General features: G+C 49.9%; 1 protein-coding gene across 1 annotated transcript in view; it reads left to right on the plus strand.

The window, feature by feature from the left end:
* Nucleotides 1-716: 716 nt before the first annotated feature.
* GALNT17 (polypeptide N-acetylgalactosaminyltransferase 17) overlaps nt 717-18,414 on the plus strand; it is a 208,048-nt gene continuing 190,350 nt past the window's right edge. The window contains exon 1 of the mRNA XM_014881477.2: nt 717-1,152. Within this exon, the coding sequence (XP_014736963.1) occupies nt 915-1,152 (238 nt within the window). The 5' untranslated portion in view covers nt 717-914. The remainder of the gene's footprint in view (nt 1,153-18,414) is intronic.

Consider the following 18,414-nt stretch of genomic DNA (forward strand, 5'->3'; position numbering starts at 1 on the left):
CCCGCACCATGCGCTGCCCATCCCCTCACAGCCCCGGGCACTGTGCGCTGCCCATCCCTGCCCGGCACGGGCATCTCGGCACTCCGCACGGCTCCGGCACTCCGCACTCGCATCCCCCTCACGGCCCGGGCACCCCGGCACTCCGCACCCCCGCCCGGCCCCGGCGCTCCCCATCCCTCAGGCCCGGCGGGGGCCATACCCGGCCGCGCTGCCCGCTCGGCCCCGCCGCAGCCCCCGCACCGCTCTCGGGCCTCCACGCCGGGCTGTGGCGGCGGCCGGGCCGCTCTCCGCAGGCGCGGGCGCTGCGCGGGGGCTCTGCCGCAGCCGCCGGCCCTGCGCGGGGCGGGGGCTCCGCCGCGGCCGCCGTGCCGCCCCTGCCCGGGCTCCGTGAGGGGCGGGCGCCCCGCGCCCCCGCCCGGCCCCGGCCCCGCTCCCGCTCCGCCCGCGCAGGGAGCGCCGGCCCGGCCCGCGCCGCGCAGCAGCGGCCCCGCTCCCCCCGCGGGCCGGCGGAGGCGGGAGGCGGGCGGGGGCCGGGCGTTGATGCCGGCGTTGATGCCGGCGCTGCCGCCGCTGCTGCCGCAGGGCTCCTCGGCCCCGCGGCCGCCCCGCAGCCCCGGCGCGGCCGCCCTGCGCGGGGCATGAAGTTGCGGCGGCAGCGCGGCGGGCGGAGCGGGGCGGGCGGCCCCGGCCGCGCCTCCTCTGCGGGGCCATAGTCCGGGGCGGGCTCGCCGCGCCCGGCTGAGCGGTGCCGCTGCTCGCCAGCCCTCCCGCTCCGCTCGCCGCCGCGGTCTGCGGCCAGCGCGGCCGGCCGGGGCGCGCTCCCCGCGATGTGCGCGCAGCGGCGGGCGGCCGCCGGCCCGCTCCCATAGCCCTGCCGGCAGCGCGGCGGCTGGCGGGGCCCATCGGGAAGTTTGATGGCTTCTTTGAGGAGAGTCAAAGTGCTGCTGGTGTTAAACCTGATCGCCGTGGCTGGCTTCGTCCTCTTCCTGGCCAAGTGCAGACCCATCACGACCAAGAGCGGCGACTCCTTCCATGACATCCATCCCAGGGCAGAAGTGGCCAACTTGACAGCCCACGGCATCAGCTCCATCCAGGATGCGGTGCTGAAGAGGCTCTCTCTCCTAGAAGACATCGTCTACAGGCAGCTGAATGGTAGGAACAGTTCTCCCGCTCTTTAATGCCTTCGGGGTACAGTGGGTGATGGTGAACCGAGCTCGGAGCAGGTGCCCGCCTTGCCTGAAGTTTGCATGACGGACCCCTGCTCTCCCCTCTGTTGTAGTGCAAACGGAGTCTCAATAGACTGAATCGATTTAGCATCTCATTTCCAGGTTCCGCGTGTGTCTAAAGCTCGGGGTACCTTGCATAGGATGGAAGGAAATGGTAATAACAGAATGCTGCCTTTCAGATTTATAGCGGCGTCAAAAAATGAGCGGCGCGATTTCTGCATCAAACGAGCCGGGTGTGCAGTGGGTGAACACGGGTTGGAGCAGCACAGGGTGTATTGATCGAGGGAATGGCTTTTACTCCCACAGAGCTGGGTTTGGAGAGGAGTTTTCAAATGGCTCAAGTGTGTTGCATCATTTGAGTGCAGAAGGTCAGAAAGCAAAAGGCACTTTCTCTAAGAAGTTAAGCAAACTATTCAGTATTTCCTATGGCTTAGCACTGACAACTGCTAATTAAAATCTCAAGTAATTCTTCTCTTTATAGCCCAGAAAAGGGATTTCTATTAAAATCTCACCAGGTTCAGTAGTTCAGAGATGTAGAAAGGGAGTTTTAAAGATGCTGTGCAGGATAGAGAAACACATTGTAAAGATAAAAGAAATCTTAAGTGAGGTATCTAATTAAAATACTCACTGTGGAAGCTGATTTTTTTAAAGTTGTTCCCCACAGATTCACAACTGGGGGTGTAATTTCAATCAAAGGTCTTGTTTATTGCTTCCAATCTCTGTAGCTTTAATCCCTGCAAGTTTCTGTGTGTCGGAATGAGCAGAGTTGGTGTCTCTGGCAGTGTCAGAGTGATTCTCTCTCTGAGTTTGGAATATGGAGCTCATGCCCCATGCTCTGCTGTGCTGAAGCGAGAGCTGGTCTGTGCTGAGTGTCTGTGCTGAGCCTGAGCTGTAGCTGGTGTCACTTTGCACCCAGGAGGAGAGGCAGGTGCAGAGATGCAGCGTGGCTTTCCCGGAGCATTTGTCTCGGGCAGTGGCTTTGGGGACAGCACTGGAGAACTCAGCTGAGGAGGAAAGTGTTACTGATATTCCCACTTTATACACTTGCATGAGAAACATGTCCTGCCTGTGCCTGGCACCACGAGATGCTGAAGTGGCACTGGTGAGCAATAAACAGAGAAGTGTGACAATAACGAAGAATAAGGTGGAAAGTTGAATGTTATTTGCAATCAAAGTATGAAATTGCATGCTTCTGGATCTTGCTAGGGCAGAAGTTTCCGGGAGGATTTAGGCAGTTACTTGGGCAATAACTGCAGCTCAAAATAAGAGCCTTATTCTAGGATGCTGGACTAGGATAGGACAAGTGATCATGCAGCAGTCTGCCATCCCTGCAGCCACAGGGTGAGCTGGGGTTATCACTCACTGCCCTTCTGTGGAGGTTAAGGTGGGACTCCCCACCCTGCCCCGCCCCAGGGGCTGCTCTTGGCGGTGGCTGGGGCTGGTGAGAGGAGCTGCAGGGGCAGGGAGAGCTCGGTGCTGTCCCCGGGCTGCTCTGGGCACGGGCAGCGCTGTCTGGAGCCTGCTCAGTGCTGAGCAGCAGTCATGCACCTACACACCGGGGGAGGCAGAGAGGGAATAGAAACGTTGGCATATCACAAACGTTTTCTCAGGGCAGGCAGAAAGCTGAGCACATAAATGTGACATCTTGTCTGGCCTCTGCATCCTGGGGTGATTTATAGCAGCACTGATCAGTCTAGCTGAAAAATAGCTCTGGCACAGCACTTATGTAACTTTGGGTCAAGTGTATACTTGGTACGTGTGGTTTTGAGAGAAGCTCAGTGCTCTGAGGGGTGACTGTGGGCTGTGCTTCAGCAGGGCTGGGGTTTACAGAAACATGTGGGGGCCAGGTGAGCCCCATCCCCACCCACCAGCACTGAAAGGAGACGGCCAGGGGCACTGGGACAGCCTCTGGGACTGAGGATCAGGAGCAGCTGGATTGGCTTTCCCGCCAGGAATTTTCTGTGCGTGGATCAGCGTTCATCCTGGGCACTTGAGGAACGCCTGAAATCTCCTGCAAACAGGAGCTCACCACTTCTCTTTGAGTTTTGTGCTGATAGTTTTGTGCTGGTGCCTCACAAACCCTGCCTCAGCTCTGGGCTAAGCTCCCTGCACAACGACCCACTGAGCTTGAAATTTCTCTTTTGGTTCTAAAAGGTCATGTTTCATTTGAAATCTGACCTGTGGTTTAGCAGCTACAAAATCATGGAATAAAGTGTCCAAGGGGTGGCAAGTGGAAAGCCTGCACCTCACAGAGCACTGGGACGTGTTTGGCCAAAGAGAGAAGCTGCAACCCAGTCTCAGTGCAGCCAGCTATGGACTTCTGCATTACAGGACTTGGCTGGATTTCAGTGGAGTTGAAGCTATCTTTAAAAACATGAATGTCTTCAAAAGCTCCATTCTGTACAGATGAAATGAGCAATCTGATCATACCATTGCAGTGGGTTTGGTTTGTGAGTCATGTAGTATAAAGCATATTGGAAATAACAGCTCTCAGTGGTACAGCAGCCCTCATGTTTTATATGTGTGTATTTATTTATCTCTGTAAAGGTTGGCCATAAAAACAAGCTAAACATCACAAACATCACTGCTTTGGCTCTGGGAAAGGAGGAATTTGACACAATCCTTCTGTCTGAATGGTGCTTCTCTGCCATGCCATTCTGAAAATAACACCAGGCTCCCTCTTACTCCTCTCTGGGCAAGAGGAGCTGTCCCAAAGATGCCCAATCTGTACATTTGCTTTGTTCTTTCTAAAAGTTGATTATTGCTCTTTAACTTATTGCACAGGTTGTGGGGTTTGCTCTTTGCTGATCTCTAATTGATGCCTCCCACACACAGAAGTCCGAGGGTGCCCTTTGGAATGGAGGGCTTTGTATGTGCAGGCACTGATCTGGGAATTCAGATTTTTAATTTCTGCAGTCCCTTTCATGGATGGAATTCTCTTGTCTAGCAGATGTCCAGAAAAAGCTAAGGAAGGTCAGAAAGGAACGTGTGTATTTTACTCTGGGTGATAAGTAGAACTTGTCTTTTTGATCCAAGCTTGTTTCTTTTGTGTGCTGACGTTTACATAAGTACAAATTGTGATCCAGATTACTTGCAATTTTATGAAGATTTGCACAAATTAACTTTGTAAACTTTGTGATTACAAAGAGGGAGTTTCTGTGCTGTGTGACCAGGTGAGGAGCTGAGGGGAGCAGAGACTGACAAAGGAGCATTCAGCATTTTCAGGATCCGTGTGCTGCTTCCTGGGAAGTACTGAACAAAATCTTCCCATTAACCCATCCCATTCCTCTGGGGCTAATATAGGAGCCCATTAATGATTATGAGGAATTTGAGAAATTGGGTATTTATAGGACCCAGAGACAGCAAAGGTGGGCCAAGCTTTTAACTTTTAACATCCCAGTGGCTGGAGGGTGAGTGACATGAGGAAAGCTGGTGTTTGTGTCCAGTGTCTAAAGGTACTGTGAGACCCTCTCAGGATGGGTCAGTAAATGATGCTGCCATTGGAAAATAGGGATTGCAGGAGGGAGAGAACTCTCAATAAAGCCTGGGTTTGGGTGTGGGGAGCCATCCCCTGTACCTGCCACGTCTAAGCATCTGCAAAAGATGTGAGCAGGTCACCTGTGCTGCTCACTGGGGACCTGAGGAACCTCCCAGGCAGCCACCTGCCAGGCTCTGTATCCAGCTGAGGTCTGGCTCATGGATTAAAGCCTCCAAGCAGCATGAAGGCTGGAAACTCCCTCTCTGGTGCTTGGATATGGTGGATTCACAGCAGCAGCTGGTTCCAGTAAGTGCTCAGCTGTCAGGAAGCCAACGTCACAGGGATGATGTGGCATCTACCTGAGCACTGTGGAAAAATAGCACAGAAAGTCTGAACTTCAAGCTAAATACTGGTAAGACAAAGAACAGAAGGGCATTGCTGACTCATCCAGAGCTCTTCTGTTAAATTTTATTTTGTGGTCTCTCAGCACATTGTAGAATGACTGAATGGTTTGGGTTGGAAGGGACCCTAAAGACCACACAGTTCCAGCCCTCTGCCATGGGCAGGGACACCTCCCACTATCCCAGGGTGCTACAAGCTCCATCCAACATGATGTATAAGATCAGGGAGAACTAAAGCCATTTGCAAATTGTTGTAAAAGAGAGAGCAGTGATGAAGGAGTGCTGAAGTGAAGCTGGCCAGAAGAGGGGTGAACACAGAGGGCTTCTTCCCCTGTGCTAAAGAAATGCACAGATCATACTGCTGCTTTTACCAAATGTTAATGTTGAAAAGGAACTTTACATTCCTTGGGGGTGAAATAAGCCTGTGTTCATTTTTTAAAGCAGCCTGCATCTGTGCTTTTGCACATGGAATAATGTGAACATGCTGAGGTATGGCCAAGTGCATGCTAGCAGCCTCCTGTGTTCTGGCTGTGCTCTCATCTGCTTATCCAATTAGGAAATTAACTTTGGGAGTGTTGCATATGGACATGGAGGCCAACACTGAACCACAACCCTCTGCACGGTGTTGCTATCCTTGTAAAGTGGCACTTAATTAACTTAAAACACTTTGGAGATACGTGGATTTGCTCCCATAAGGAAAAGATAATGCTTATCTTCTCTAACACTTATCATCCTCCAAACACATTACAAACTTAGCTAACCACTGAGTATAGAAATTATATATGTAAATAAGGCAGATTAAAAGTGGTTTTATCAGCATTTGGGAGAATGTAATAGCACTACACCCACAGACTGGTAATATTAAGGTTTTAATGGGTAGGTAATATATTAACTTAAATGCTAAGAAATTCCCTGATTAAGATAAATAACTAAGTGTAAATAACTGAGAGCAGGGAAAACCTGTTTGTAGGCAGAAGGGCCCAAACTTTAATGATGTTATTGAGCTAAAATAGTTCTTTATACAAGCAGAGCCTTGGTGGGTGAAATCCTTTGATATAAGAAATGATGATGTGGAGATAAGAGATACACAATGGGGATGTGGCTGCTGTGTTAACTGATGGTTGTCACACAGCAGCTGGGATGCTGCTTGCCTGTCTATCCCACTGCCAGGATGTTTCTGAAGTAGAAAATAACTGTATTATGTAGGACAGCCTTTATATATTATATAGCAACTTGATGAAAATTGCCACTTTAACATTTAGGATATACCCAGCAGATTTGGTTGCCATATTCTTCATTCGGAATAATGAAAATTATGCATTCAGTACCTGCTTTTAGAAGTTCTCAGCCTAGACTTCCTCACAGCAGGAGAGAGGTCTGCACAGGCTCAAGGTACCTGAGAGCTGCTGCCTGTAAATTATTCTTAGCAGGTTCCTGAGAATTGGGTTTGATACTGATCAAGGAATGAATAAAGGAAATACTTCTTAGAGAAATAATAGAGTTAAAAGGTGAAGCTTAAGATAGACATTCAGAAGCATCTGGAAGCTCAGACATTAATGTGACATTTAGTTTGCAACCCATCTGACAAGGAACTGATAGATAATTTTGGGGTTTGATGGTTGTTTGGCATCATGATCCAAATATTCCCTGACACTCACAATGAATGAGTCATAAGGCAGAAACACATTTGTCGTGCAGAGACAACGCAGGATTCATGGGATGCAACAGCAGTGACCAGAATACACTGACAACAGTGGTGGTTTAGTTTTGCATATTAATTCAGGCCTCTCTGAATGGAGAAACAGAACCTTTCCTGGCTGGTAGAATTCACAGAGGTATGTTAGATTTACACTGCCTATTTAGTTGTGCAGCTGTGAGGAATATCTCCCCAGGGATACAAAACACCCAGGAAGGTGCAGTAATTCTGTGAATAACAGTCCTGCTTGTGAGCCTCAGCCTGGATCAGGAGTGTCCTATTGTATCTCCAGGGAGAGACACTTGGAGTTGGATTTATTTGGAGAAGCATGGGCATCTAGAGGTGTTTCAGTGCTTGGAGACTTCCAGCTGCCACTCCAGAGGGCAGGACTCTGCCCATGGTGTTCTCCCCAAAGCGTCCTGGACACCCCAAGCCCTTTGGCATGGCAGCAGGAATTGCTGAGGAGCAGTTCTGTGCTTGCTGTCCTGGAGATCTCCCCTCTTGACCAGGCAGGACTGCTGGATGAAGGTGGCTTTAGGCACGTGCTGTCCATGTGCTTGGATTTTGGGAAATCTTCTGGTCCATTCCAGACCATCCTTCCTCCTTATCCTCTCCTGGCAGAGAGCACAAGTGTTGCTGATCAGAAAATGCAGCCTGTGAGAAACCCACCTGTTAGCAGGGCACAGCAAAGGGAAATGAGCCTGCTCAGGTAACCAAGGAGGTTTTACTGATTTTGTGATTCACACCACTAATCTTTGCCTAAAATGGAACATCTGCTCCAGATGTTGCTGGCAGGCTGCCAGTTCTCAGCTCCTCAGATGTGCCTGAGCCGTGGGGTGTAGCTGAGGGCATTCTGCATGCTGATAGATTACATTTAAAAGGGAGGCTTATTTTTGGTAAGATGTCCTTAGCAAAGTCTGCAAAGGGCTGTTCAAGCTGAATACTCACAGTATTGACCCTCGTGTGAGTCAACAGCAGTGATTCAACTCCAGAAATGTACCCGAGCAGCACGGAGATTATTTTTCCTAAACAGTTCTGGGACTACAAGCAAGTGTATTTTCCAGCCCCCAGTCCCCACGGTCAGATTTGTTCTAGAAATTGTTGAATGCTTTACACCTTATAGCTACAAGCCTTGCTATTTCTGCCTATAAATCTAATAGCTATCGACCCACATTCTGACATCCCCTGACGGTTATCTAAAAATAATGCAGGAATGATGCAATGAGACATAAAACTGTGAGGAGAGGGCTGTGCTGAGCTCCGGGTGCAGCTCAGGGCTCTGCTGCTCTGGTCCTTGGGGGGGATGCAAAGTTGTCTGAAAAAGGAGGAAAATTCCTGGTGAGTTGGATAAAAATCAGAGTTTTCGTTTTCCTTTTTACAATCTGATACTCGGCGCTGGCATGAGGCTCGCTGTGTAATGAATCCCAGCTCCTGTGAGCCTGTCCTCGCAGGGATTCCTGCCTGGGAGTCACTCTGATCCCTCATACCCCAGAGAGTGATGCCAAGGGCTGTCTGCCATGTCCCAGCACTTGTTCTGCCTTGGAACAGCAAACACTGACAGCATCACCAGGTCTCTACTGTGGGAGTAATCTGAGAACTCTGCTTTAATGGATTTGTTAAAAATAGGGATCTCCCTGGGCTCTGCGACCCAGGCTGGTGTGCAGGAGCACCATTCTTCCTGCTGACAGGGAAAATGAGAGGTCTCTGGAGCTCTGGGGCTGTGTCACACACAGTCAATCAGCACATCTTCCCTCGCAGCTGCTCTGCCATGGTGAACATGGAGATTTCATTCCAGAGCTGTAAAACCAGTGTGATGTGTCAGCATGGGATGCTCAGGAAGGAAGAAGGGAAGGGAAATCCTTGATCCCTCTCCCCTTCAGTACCCTTATTATGTGCAAGTAGAAATTACTCAGAATCACAGACTAAGTTGAGTTGGAGAGGACCTCAAAGCCCATCCAGTGCCACCCCTGCCATGGCAGGGACACCTTCCACTGTCCCAGGCTGCTCCAAGCCCCAGTGTCCAACCTGGCCTTGGGCACTGCCAGGGATCCAGGGGCAGCCACAGCTGCTCTGGGCACCCTGTGCCAGTGTGAGAGTGAAGAATTCCTTCCCAATGTCCCATGGAACCCTGCCCTTTGTGAGTTTAAAGCCCTTTGGTCTTGTGTCTCTTCCCGTGGTTTGAGGTGTGAGTGCCCCCAGCACCTCCCTGGCTCTGGAAGGGGAAGGCTCAGGCTGGGAAGAGCTGGGCTCTGCCATGTGCTACCTCTGAGCATCCTTGATCCCTCTGACTGCATTCCCCAGCACCCAAAAGGGATACAGGACTTCTTTGCTCCCATCTCTCTTTGGAACAGCAGAGCCTTTCTGTGGTGGTGGGCCCTGGAAATCCAGGTTGCTGTTCCTTGGTGTCTAAGTGCTGACACAGAAATTAGAGAGCCATTACAAGAGAGAAATCAGCAGTGGATTAACAGACACCAGCAGAGCCCAGCTGAATCATTCTGGGTGTTTCCTTGAGCAAGGTTTCTTACCTGCTGGTTGTCAGAATTTACTTAACCTTAGTTTTAATCTCCATTAGCTCATGCAGTATTTTGGGCAGGGTAATGGCCCACCGTGGTTGTGCCTGTTCTCAGAGCATAAAGGGAGAAGGTTAATTTTAAAATAACAATTAGAATCTCTTTCTGGGTCTTTGCCTATATTACACTTTAAATGAAATCATGAGGGCACTCACGTTTACACCAAATTACTGCTAATTCTTCCAGAGTAGTTGCTTGATCACACTTTACAAACACAAAGCAGAGGAGGAGAATAAAAAAGTGAAAAGCCATTTAATGAATTTTAAAGCTTGCTTATATTTCATTATTGGATTTTAAATTTTTGTTGACCTTTGTGTATTTTTAGTATTTGCTGCCTTCAGAGAGGTGGGGTGGAACATTGAATGCTTTAAATAGCTGGGAACATAACCCCCCCGTTCTGCTGGATTTTATTGCAGTATTTCCTCTTTCACTGACAAGACAATAACAGTAATAACCATTATCCTGGTGTAGACCACGTCATGCCTTGCCCTTTGCTAAGTGTAGCCCAAACACAGAAATGTGGGATTTCAGTTTGCTGGAAGTTGTTGCTCTTGTCATCAGGAGGGACTGGTGTCACCACTGAGGGCAGCAGGATCCAGCAGGGAAAGCTTGGGGCTCAGTTTTAACTCTGATGTTTGTGTGATGCTCCATCAGTCACACAGAATAATATTAGAAAAAATATGTAAGTTAGGGATTTATGTTTCCTTATGTAGTACTGAAGGGATGTCTCAAGGACAAGAAGACATGAGGTTTTTATGTGGGGAATGATAGGAGAACAAAGAAAACCTTGCAGACGAGTTTTGGTTATTTGAAGATACTTGAAACTGGCATCAAAGAGGTGGGAAGAGAAGAAGTGAGGCAGGAGAGATGCTGGCCATGCTTCTTCCTCCTTAGGGAATCCCAGGCTGGGCCAGGCTGGAAGGGGGCACAGAGGGTCACTGGTGGCACCTCCCTGCTCAGGCAGGGCCATCCCAGAGCACAGGGCACAGGATTGTGTCCATGTGGCTCTGGAATATCCCCGCTGAGGGACACTCCAGCCCCTCCCTGGGCAGCCTGTTCAGGTTGGGCACTGCCCAGGGCAGAAGTTCTGCCTCCTGTGCAGGGGCAATTGCTGAGCATCCATTCCAAGGGCTGGGATGGAGCCTGGATGATTTCCCCTCCCTTAGGCTGTGACCTTGCCCAGTGGCTCTGACTGGTTCTTGTCCCTGATATTTGGTGCTATAAACCAGTGAGAAACAGGTTCCCAAACCACTTAATATAAATCATGCAGAATGGGGCAGAAGACTGGGGGGAGGGAGAATTAAACCTAAAGTTGTATTAATTCCCTGTCACTTTTGGATTTCAAACTCTTCTTGGTTTAAATCTATATTAATTGCATGATGATTAGGGTGAAGGGAAAATACATTGGAAAATGAAATAATAGAATCATAGAATAGTCTGAGCTGGAAGGGGCCCACAAGGATCATCCAGCCCAACCCATGGCCCTGCACAGGACATCCCAACAATTAATAAAGCAATTATTAAACAGACACACAGAGCTTCCCCCTGATTGAAGCTGGAGGAAGCAGAAGTTTCAGTTTGGAGGAGCAGGAGCTGCTGCTGGGACAGGGGCTCTTTGGATGAAGTGACAGGGAGGAGCTGCCAGTCTGGTTTTCAGGCCCCTCAGGTGGAGCTCAGGAGCAGACCTTCAGTCTCTGGAGAAATAAATGCTTGATTCACCCTGTGGGATGAGGGAGCTGCAGTAAATGCTTGATTCACCCTGTGGGATGAGGGAGCTGCTCTCTCTGGCACGAAGGGGAATGGTTCACATGTGGGGCTGTTTGCTCAGTGCTGTGTTAGGAGGGGACAGTGAGGGAGGTGCATCCATCATGCAGGTGATTTATGGAGGTGCAGACACCCCTGAAAACTCCTGTCAGGAGTGTCTGGAGGTAGCTCCTGCCTGTTGCAGTGTCTGACATGGGAGGAGTTGTGGGGTCAGGTCATATTGACTGGAGCTGCCTTTGGATCAAGCACTGAATCAATACTGACTTTTGGGGGAGTTTAATCTCTGCCCTGACAGGCATGAAAGGGGCTAGGCAGTAAAATGAGATTTTACACTTTATCAGTCTTTTATCAGTCTTTTCCTAGTAAGTTGCTCAACTTCCAAATACTTATTGCTGTGTTCCTTCCATGAATCTTCCTTCCTACTGATGCTGTCTGTTTGATCTGAGTGCAGCTCCAGGCCTGGCAAATTAGAGCTGCCTGCCAGGCTGCAGTGGGGACAGAGAATGGGAAGGACTAAAACTCAGACATCACATCCCCATTGGAGACCTTCAGCATAATTTATGCTCTTTGTGCAGCTGTTGGGAAAATCCTGGAATTCCCTTGAATGTCCAGCTTTGCATATCCAGAAACACTCAGCTCCAATTCCAGAAATTCAAAGAAAGTTGATTTGGATATCCATATTCACTCCAAAGCTACAGACCTGGGTGGAGACATCTCTGCTATCATTTTATTCTGAGGCTGCCCAGACTTTTCCGGCATAAAAAACTGCTTTAATTTGTTTTATACTTTTTCCACTTAGACTGAGATGGTCAGATACTGTCAAGATCATGTTTATCTTTAATGCCATCAAACTGGTCCAGATGTTTCTGGGAAGATGTGTGAGAAGAATCACAGAATGTCCTGAGCTGGAAGGGATCCTCAAGGACCATCCAGTCCAACCCCTGGCCCTGCACAGACATCCCAACAATCCCACCCTGGGCATCCCTGGAGCAGTGTCCAAAGGCTCCTGGAGCTCTGGCAGCCTCGGGGCTGGGACCATTCCCTGTTCCATGTACCCAGAACAGGGCCCATTGTCCCCATGGAGGGAGAAAGGGGGCTATAAAGGGAAAATGAGTGGGGTGGTTGAACCAGGAGTTCGAAAAAATGGGGCTGAGAAATCATGGGAGCAGAGAAGGGGGGAGATGAGGAGGCTGAGATGGGTGGGGACCTTTGGAATTGAGAGGGAGGGATGGGGCACAGGATGGGACAGGGTGTCCAGGCAAGGAGCAGCAGTCCTGGAGGCATCTCTGGTTTGCTTCAGGAATATTTGAACGTTGTGCAGGTGCTTCTTTTGTTACAAGTCGTGGAAAAACGGCTCTCTGCAAAACAAGTGTCTTTTCAACTCACTACTCGATATAAATGAAGTATAACTAAAAGGAGAGGTACTTCCAGAAGCCTTAATGGCAAATGTAGTCCTTGGAAGTTTGTTCTGGTTTGGTGATTCCAGTGTGAGCCTCGCTCAGGAGATGAGTGGGTGCAAAGCAGGGCAGGTATTATTAGCTGTACAAAGCAAAACAATACAGTTGCTGTGGAAAAATTACAGGGTTTGTGCTGAAGCAGATATTTAACCTTTGTTTTTACAACTCCAGAAATGAAGCAGTTTGTTTCTTAATGTAGGTTTAATGCTGTGAGTGTGTGCTGACTGGGCTTTCACGTGGAATGGAAGAGATGCTGGGCTATTAAAGTCTGGTTTAATGATCCCTTTTCCCATAACTCCTAATATTTGCCATTTACTAATTATGATGTTCCGAAGTAGTTTGCATTTGCAGTAGATGTTTTAAATGCTGCAGCTGTTTTAGTTCCAGGCTAACTGCTGGTGACTTTTTTTTTAAGAAGTATTGCGTATTATTGGGGATTTTTGGAGGCTAGCAGGAAGAGCTCACCTCAGACTGTTCTTTATTAGGAGGTTTTTGATATCCAGGCCTTCAGTGGAAGCAGAAATAGATGAGGCAGAGGAGCTGAAGAACACAGAAGCTTTCTGTGATCAGTGTTTTGTGGTATAAGCTCCTGTGAGTCAGCGAGGGTGTGCCCAGGGGTGGCTGCTGTGGGGCATTTGTGATTTGGGATGCGCTGCTCTGTTTGTTTGGTTTTTTAGACCCTTGGGATTTTCCAGCAGTTTTATAATAGAGGAAATGTGTCTGTTTGAGAGGTCACAGCCTGGGCAGCAGCTTCACAAGGAGACTGTGGGAATGAAAAGATCAGTGGTTTGTTCATGGCTCATTCTGCTGCTCCAAGGAGCAGTGGGATGGGACAGGTGACCTCATTTATGGCCCCACAGGTATTGTATGGGGTTTTCAGGGCAAGGTTTGGGTAGCAGGGGGGCTGCAGGGGTGGCTTCTGTGGGGAGCTGCTGGAAGCTTCCCCCATGTCCAAGGCAGCCAAGCCAGCCGGCTGCACGGCTCCCAGGGAGATCCATGGGGAGCAGAGATCCCCTGCAGCCCCAGGAGGAGCCCAGGGCAGAGCTGGGGGGTCTGAAGAGGCTCTGACCCCCCGGGAAGCCCCTGCTGGAGCAGGGTCCTGGCAGGAACTGTGACCTGTGCAGGGAGGAGCCCACCTGGAACAGGTTTGCTGGGAGGACTCATGACCCCATGGGAGAGACCTCACTGGGGCAGTTCCTGAAGGACTGAGCCCATGGAAGGACTGAGCCCATGGATAAAGGGACCCCTGGAGCAGTTCCTGAAGGACTGAGCCCATGGATAAAGGGACCCCTGGAGCAGTTCCTGAGGGATTGATCCCATGGATAAAGGGATCCACACTGGAGCAGTTCCTGGAGAACTCTCCCCTGGAGGGACCCCAGGCTGGAGCAGGGGCAGTGTGAGGAGTCCAAGCCCTCTGGAGGAAGGAGCAGCAGGGACAACGTGGGATGGACTGACCACAGCCCCATTCCCATCCCCCTGAGCCTCTGGGGAGGAGGAAACACAAATCAGGAGTGAAGTTGAGCTTGGGAAGAAGGGAGGGGTTTGGAGAAGGTGTTTTAAGCTTTGGGTTTGTTTCTCAGTTTCCTACTCTGATTTGATGGGTAATAAACTAAAGTGATTTCCCCCAGTTGAGTCTGTTTGCCCAGGGCAGCCCCTGGTGAGGGATCCCTCCCTGTCCTTATCCCACCCAGAGCCTTTCCCTGTGTCCTGTGTCCCCTGGGCAGCTGAGCAGGGCAGTGACAGAGCCAGGGTCACGTCACCACAGCCTTATTGTGTGGGTGACCTCCCTGCACAGCAGAGCTCAGAATGCAATAGAAGTGGTAAAAAAGCCCCACTCATAAAGAGTGAGTTAGGCTGGGGCTGTACTTGAAGGAAAAAGGAAATAAGCTACTCAGAACTATTGGGATGCTCTGCAAGCAAGGCAAGCCTGTTAGCTCAGCTGTCTGTTCCATTTGCTTGTTATTTTACCTTGTATTTTACTTGTGTTGGTTTTTTTCTTAATCCCATTTCTCAATCACCTTCGCCAGAGGCAACTCCAGCTGTGACGTGACAGCTGCTACTGTCTTCTCCAGCATGTGCTGCCAAAATCCCAGTTGATTCTGGGGCTTAAGGCATACTGCTGTCTATTTTCTGTATTTCTGCCTACTATGAAATCATACATATTAATATTAATCATGCTTTTTCCAAATTCAGAGGCCTTCAGGCCTATTTCAATTATGTTTTTTTAAATTTATTTAGTTTTTGGCAGGTGTGCACAGGCAGTAACACGACTCATGAGCTTTGGGATCGGGTGGACTCAAGTCTTGAACTAAAACCTCAAACTCTTAAGGAAGCTTGAGTGTGAGTGAAAACTTGGAATACACTCTCTGCACTTGACATCCTGTGAAATAATTCCTTGACTCGGCAGAAGGGGCTGTGGTGCCAGGGCTGGGATGTGCTGCTGGTGCTGAGCATTGGGTGTGATCCTGCACACACCTGCTGTGGGTGCCTTCAACTGAGCTCATTTCCTGCTGCTTTCAGCTCCAGGCTCCCTCTCTGCAGTCTAGAGGGCAAAATGCTGCTGCTCTTGGAGGCAGAATCTGACCTGAAGCACCCCCCTTGCCAAAAGTATTAAAACAGGAGGAGAGATTTTACCTTTCTTGCCTGCTCCTTCCTTGGCATTTCTGACACCTGCACACTGAGCCTTGGATTAAAGCCTTAAGAGTTGAAACTCAAGAAGTTGGGGAGGGGGAAAAAAAGCTGATCCAGGAATCTTCTGCCTGGATCAATGGAGCAAAAGAACAGGCTGAAGTTGCACAATTGGGAGTCAGGAGAAGTTTGCTCATGTGCTGTGTCAGGAGCTTGTACAGGCGATTATCTTCAGAGGTGCATAAGGCAAAAGCTTTTCCAGTCTAAGGAACTTCCTTTTTACTTGAGTTTTAAAATGCTGATTTTTAGTTTATTTTTTAAAACAAAATTGCTGATAGGGGCATTCAAGTAATAATGAAATTTTTGTGGTTCATTTTTTTTGACTCGTTTTTCAGATGTTACTACATAAAACCTTTCCAGTGTTTGCCTCCTGTGAGCACCGGGATTCCTTTTCCTGCCCTTGGTTGCATTCCCTGCACTCTCACACTCAATCCTGCCAGGCCCCTAGAGCTTCCCAAAAGGAGCTGGGTGGGAGCAGCCGGGGGTGCCCAGCCTTGGAGCAGAGCTTGGCTCCCCAGGCGTCCCTTGTCACCTGTTCAGTGACCAGGGCTGCAGCTGGGAGCAGCAGGAACGTGTTCTGTGAGTCCATGGGCACAGCTCAGGATTTTCCTTCTTCCTTGAATATTGCCTGTTCTGTGGAGCCAGGCTGGGAGAGTTGGGGGTGCTCACCTGGAGAGGAGAAGGCTCCAGGGAGAGCTCAGAGCCCCTTCCAGGGCATAGAGGGGCTCCAGGAGACAAGGAGAGGGACTGGGGACAAGGGATGGAGGGACAGGACACAGGGAATGGCTCCCACTGCCAGAGGGCAGGGTTGGATGGGATATTGGGCAGGAATTGTTCCTGTGAGGGTGGGCAGGCCCTGGCACAGGGTGCCCAGAGCAGCTGTGGCTGCCCCTGGATCCCTGGCAGTGCCCAAGGCCAGGCTGGATGGGGCTGGGAGCAGCCTGGGACAGTGGGAGGTGTCCCTGCCATGGCAGGGGTGGCACTGGATGAGCTTTAAGGTCCCTTCCATCCCAACCCATTCCAGGATTCTGTGAAACCACTGGCAGGGTTTAAAAACCTGCAGCCAAACCTGGGTGTTTTTCTGAGGAGTTGGCCCTGCTGCATCCCTTCACGTGGGGAGGCTGGGAAAACCCAAGGAATTCTGGTTCCATCACTGCAGGTGTAAGCTCTGCTCTTTGCAGGGATTTTAGTGGGGTTAGGATCAAGCTTTGCTCCTGAGCTTTATTAATTGCCAGGACGAATTGGAATGCTCTGTGCTAGGCTAACGTAATAAAAGGGTAGGGCCTAATTTTCAGGCTGAAATTGATGTAAGCTGGGTTTGTCTCATGTGAGTCCCTTGAGCTTTTTCAGTCTAATTCAAGAGATTTTTTTTCTTCTTCTTTCTTCCCCTTGCTAGGTCATGAAGAGCCTTTGTATTCCATTTGCATTGTGTTACCTGTCAGGGAGATGGGCTTGTAGCTGTGGGCCACATTCAGAACTACCTGGAGGGCAGACACCTCCCAGCTGTCCTTTGTTTCTGTGGCTCAAGTTGGTTTTTCTGACAAGTATGGACATTTTCATATTTATACTTGTGACAGAAGTAAATCAAATTAGTCTGAAACCACCCTTTGCTCTGACAATGCTCTGCACTTTCCTTACTTTCAGGAGATAAGGAGACTAACAAACCTGCTTTGAAGATGAGCTGATTTCCATAGCAGGCAGAGTGACCTACTTAAAGGGAGAGGGGGAGTGAGCAGGGCTGGGAATGGGCTCTTTATTTATTTATATAATCTCGAAGAGTCTGTGTCAGCTGGCCTGGCTGAGCCCTCTCCTGACACTCACCTGACAGTGCCAGAGAACGCAGAGCTGAGCAATCCTTGTTTGTCCTGCAAGGATCTGCTGTGCCTGACCAGCCTGGCCTTGGGGGCTCTGGGGAGGTGCCATCATTCCCACAGGGCTTTTGGAAATGTTCATCTTGGCTTCACATTGGGGAAAATCTGCCAGGCTGCCTCACTTCAATGAGGGGGAGCAGGCACCTCGCTTTGGGGTCTGGAGTGCCATGTTCAGAGCACAGGAACGCCCCTGTGGGGAATTGCCAAAGGGCTCTGGAGATCCAGGGATGCCCCAGGAGCAGCAGGTGGTGCTGAGGTGTGTTTGCTCCTGGTTTTGCACACTCGTGGTTTGGCAGCCAGGTGACACATGGAGTCACCTGTGTGCCATTGAATGGACACTGCCTGGGTGGGTGTGAGCTTTGTGTCCTGTTCTCTTTAAAATGGGCTCTCTTAGTGATAACCGTGTCTGATGAGGGTCAGATGCCACCCTAGGGGGTGACCTAACTCTTCAGAGCAGTGTCTGCAGGGCCAGTGCTGGCCCTGGTCATTGCTCCTGGGGTGAAGTCATTGTGTCACAGAATCATCACACAATAATTTGGGGACAAAGGGACTTAAAGCCCCTTAACCCTGGGATCCCCCTGCCGTGGGCAGGGACACCTTCCACTGGGCTGGGTTGGCTGATGTGCATCTGGATCAGAGTGACCATGGTCACACCAGCCATGGAAATGCATCCTTTGTACCCTAAGAGCTGATGTTCCTGTCCCAGGGGGTTTGTGAGCTCCCCTCACTCAGGTGCTGAGGGCCCTGCCAGTGCTGCTTCCTGGCCTTGTGTCTTGGCTCCACTTGCATCACCTGCAAAAGAATTTCTAAATCTAGAGTTGGTGCAGCTCGGGTATTGCATGAAACTGTGATGATCTGAGCTTTCACAGGCCCAGAATGGATGGATATTAGTTTGGTTTTGGTTTTGGTTTTGTGATTTTTTTTATTTTTAGATTAATTAGATGGACACTCCTGCATTTCCAGGGTGATGTCCTGAGTGCCCAGGCTGTTGGCTGGAGCTGCTTGCTGGGACAGTCTGGTCTGAGGTGATTGTCTTTGTGTAGAGATGAAGATTTTCATTTAGGCAGTGAAGCCACTTAAAAGTTTTCTTTGCCTACCCTGCAGAGGGACAAATATTTAGTAAGAACAACGTGTGTCTGGTTGTCTTTGCCCTGTGGGTAGCTGGGTTTCTCTGGAGCCATCTGCTGAGTTAACAAAGCCCATCAGGAATTCGGCAGGATCTGGGAACTAAGTTAAAAATCAAGCACTGATGAGCAGGTGAAA

The sequence above is a fragment of the Sturnus vulgaris genome, chromosome 21, assembly GCF_052056855.1.
Source record: "Sturnus vulgaris isolate bStuVul1 chromosome 21, bStuVul1.hap1, whole genome shotgun sequence".
In the NCBI taxonomy this organism is placed as follows: domain Eukaryota; kingdom Metazoa; phylum Chordata; class Aves; order Passeriformes; family Sturnidae; genus Sturnus; species Sturnus vulgaris.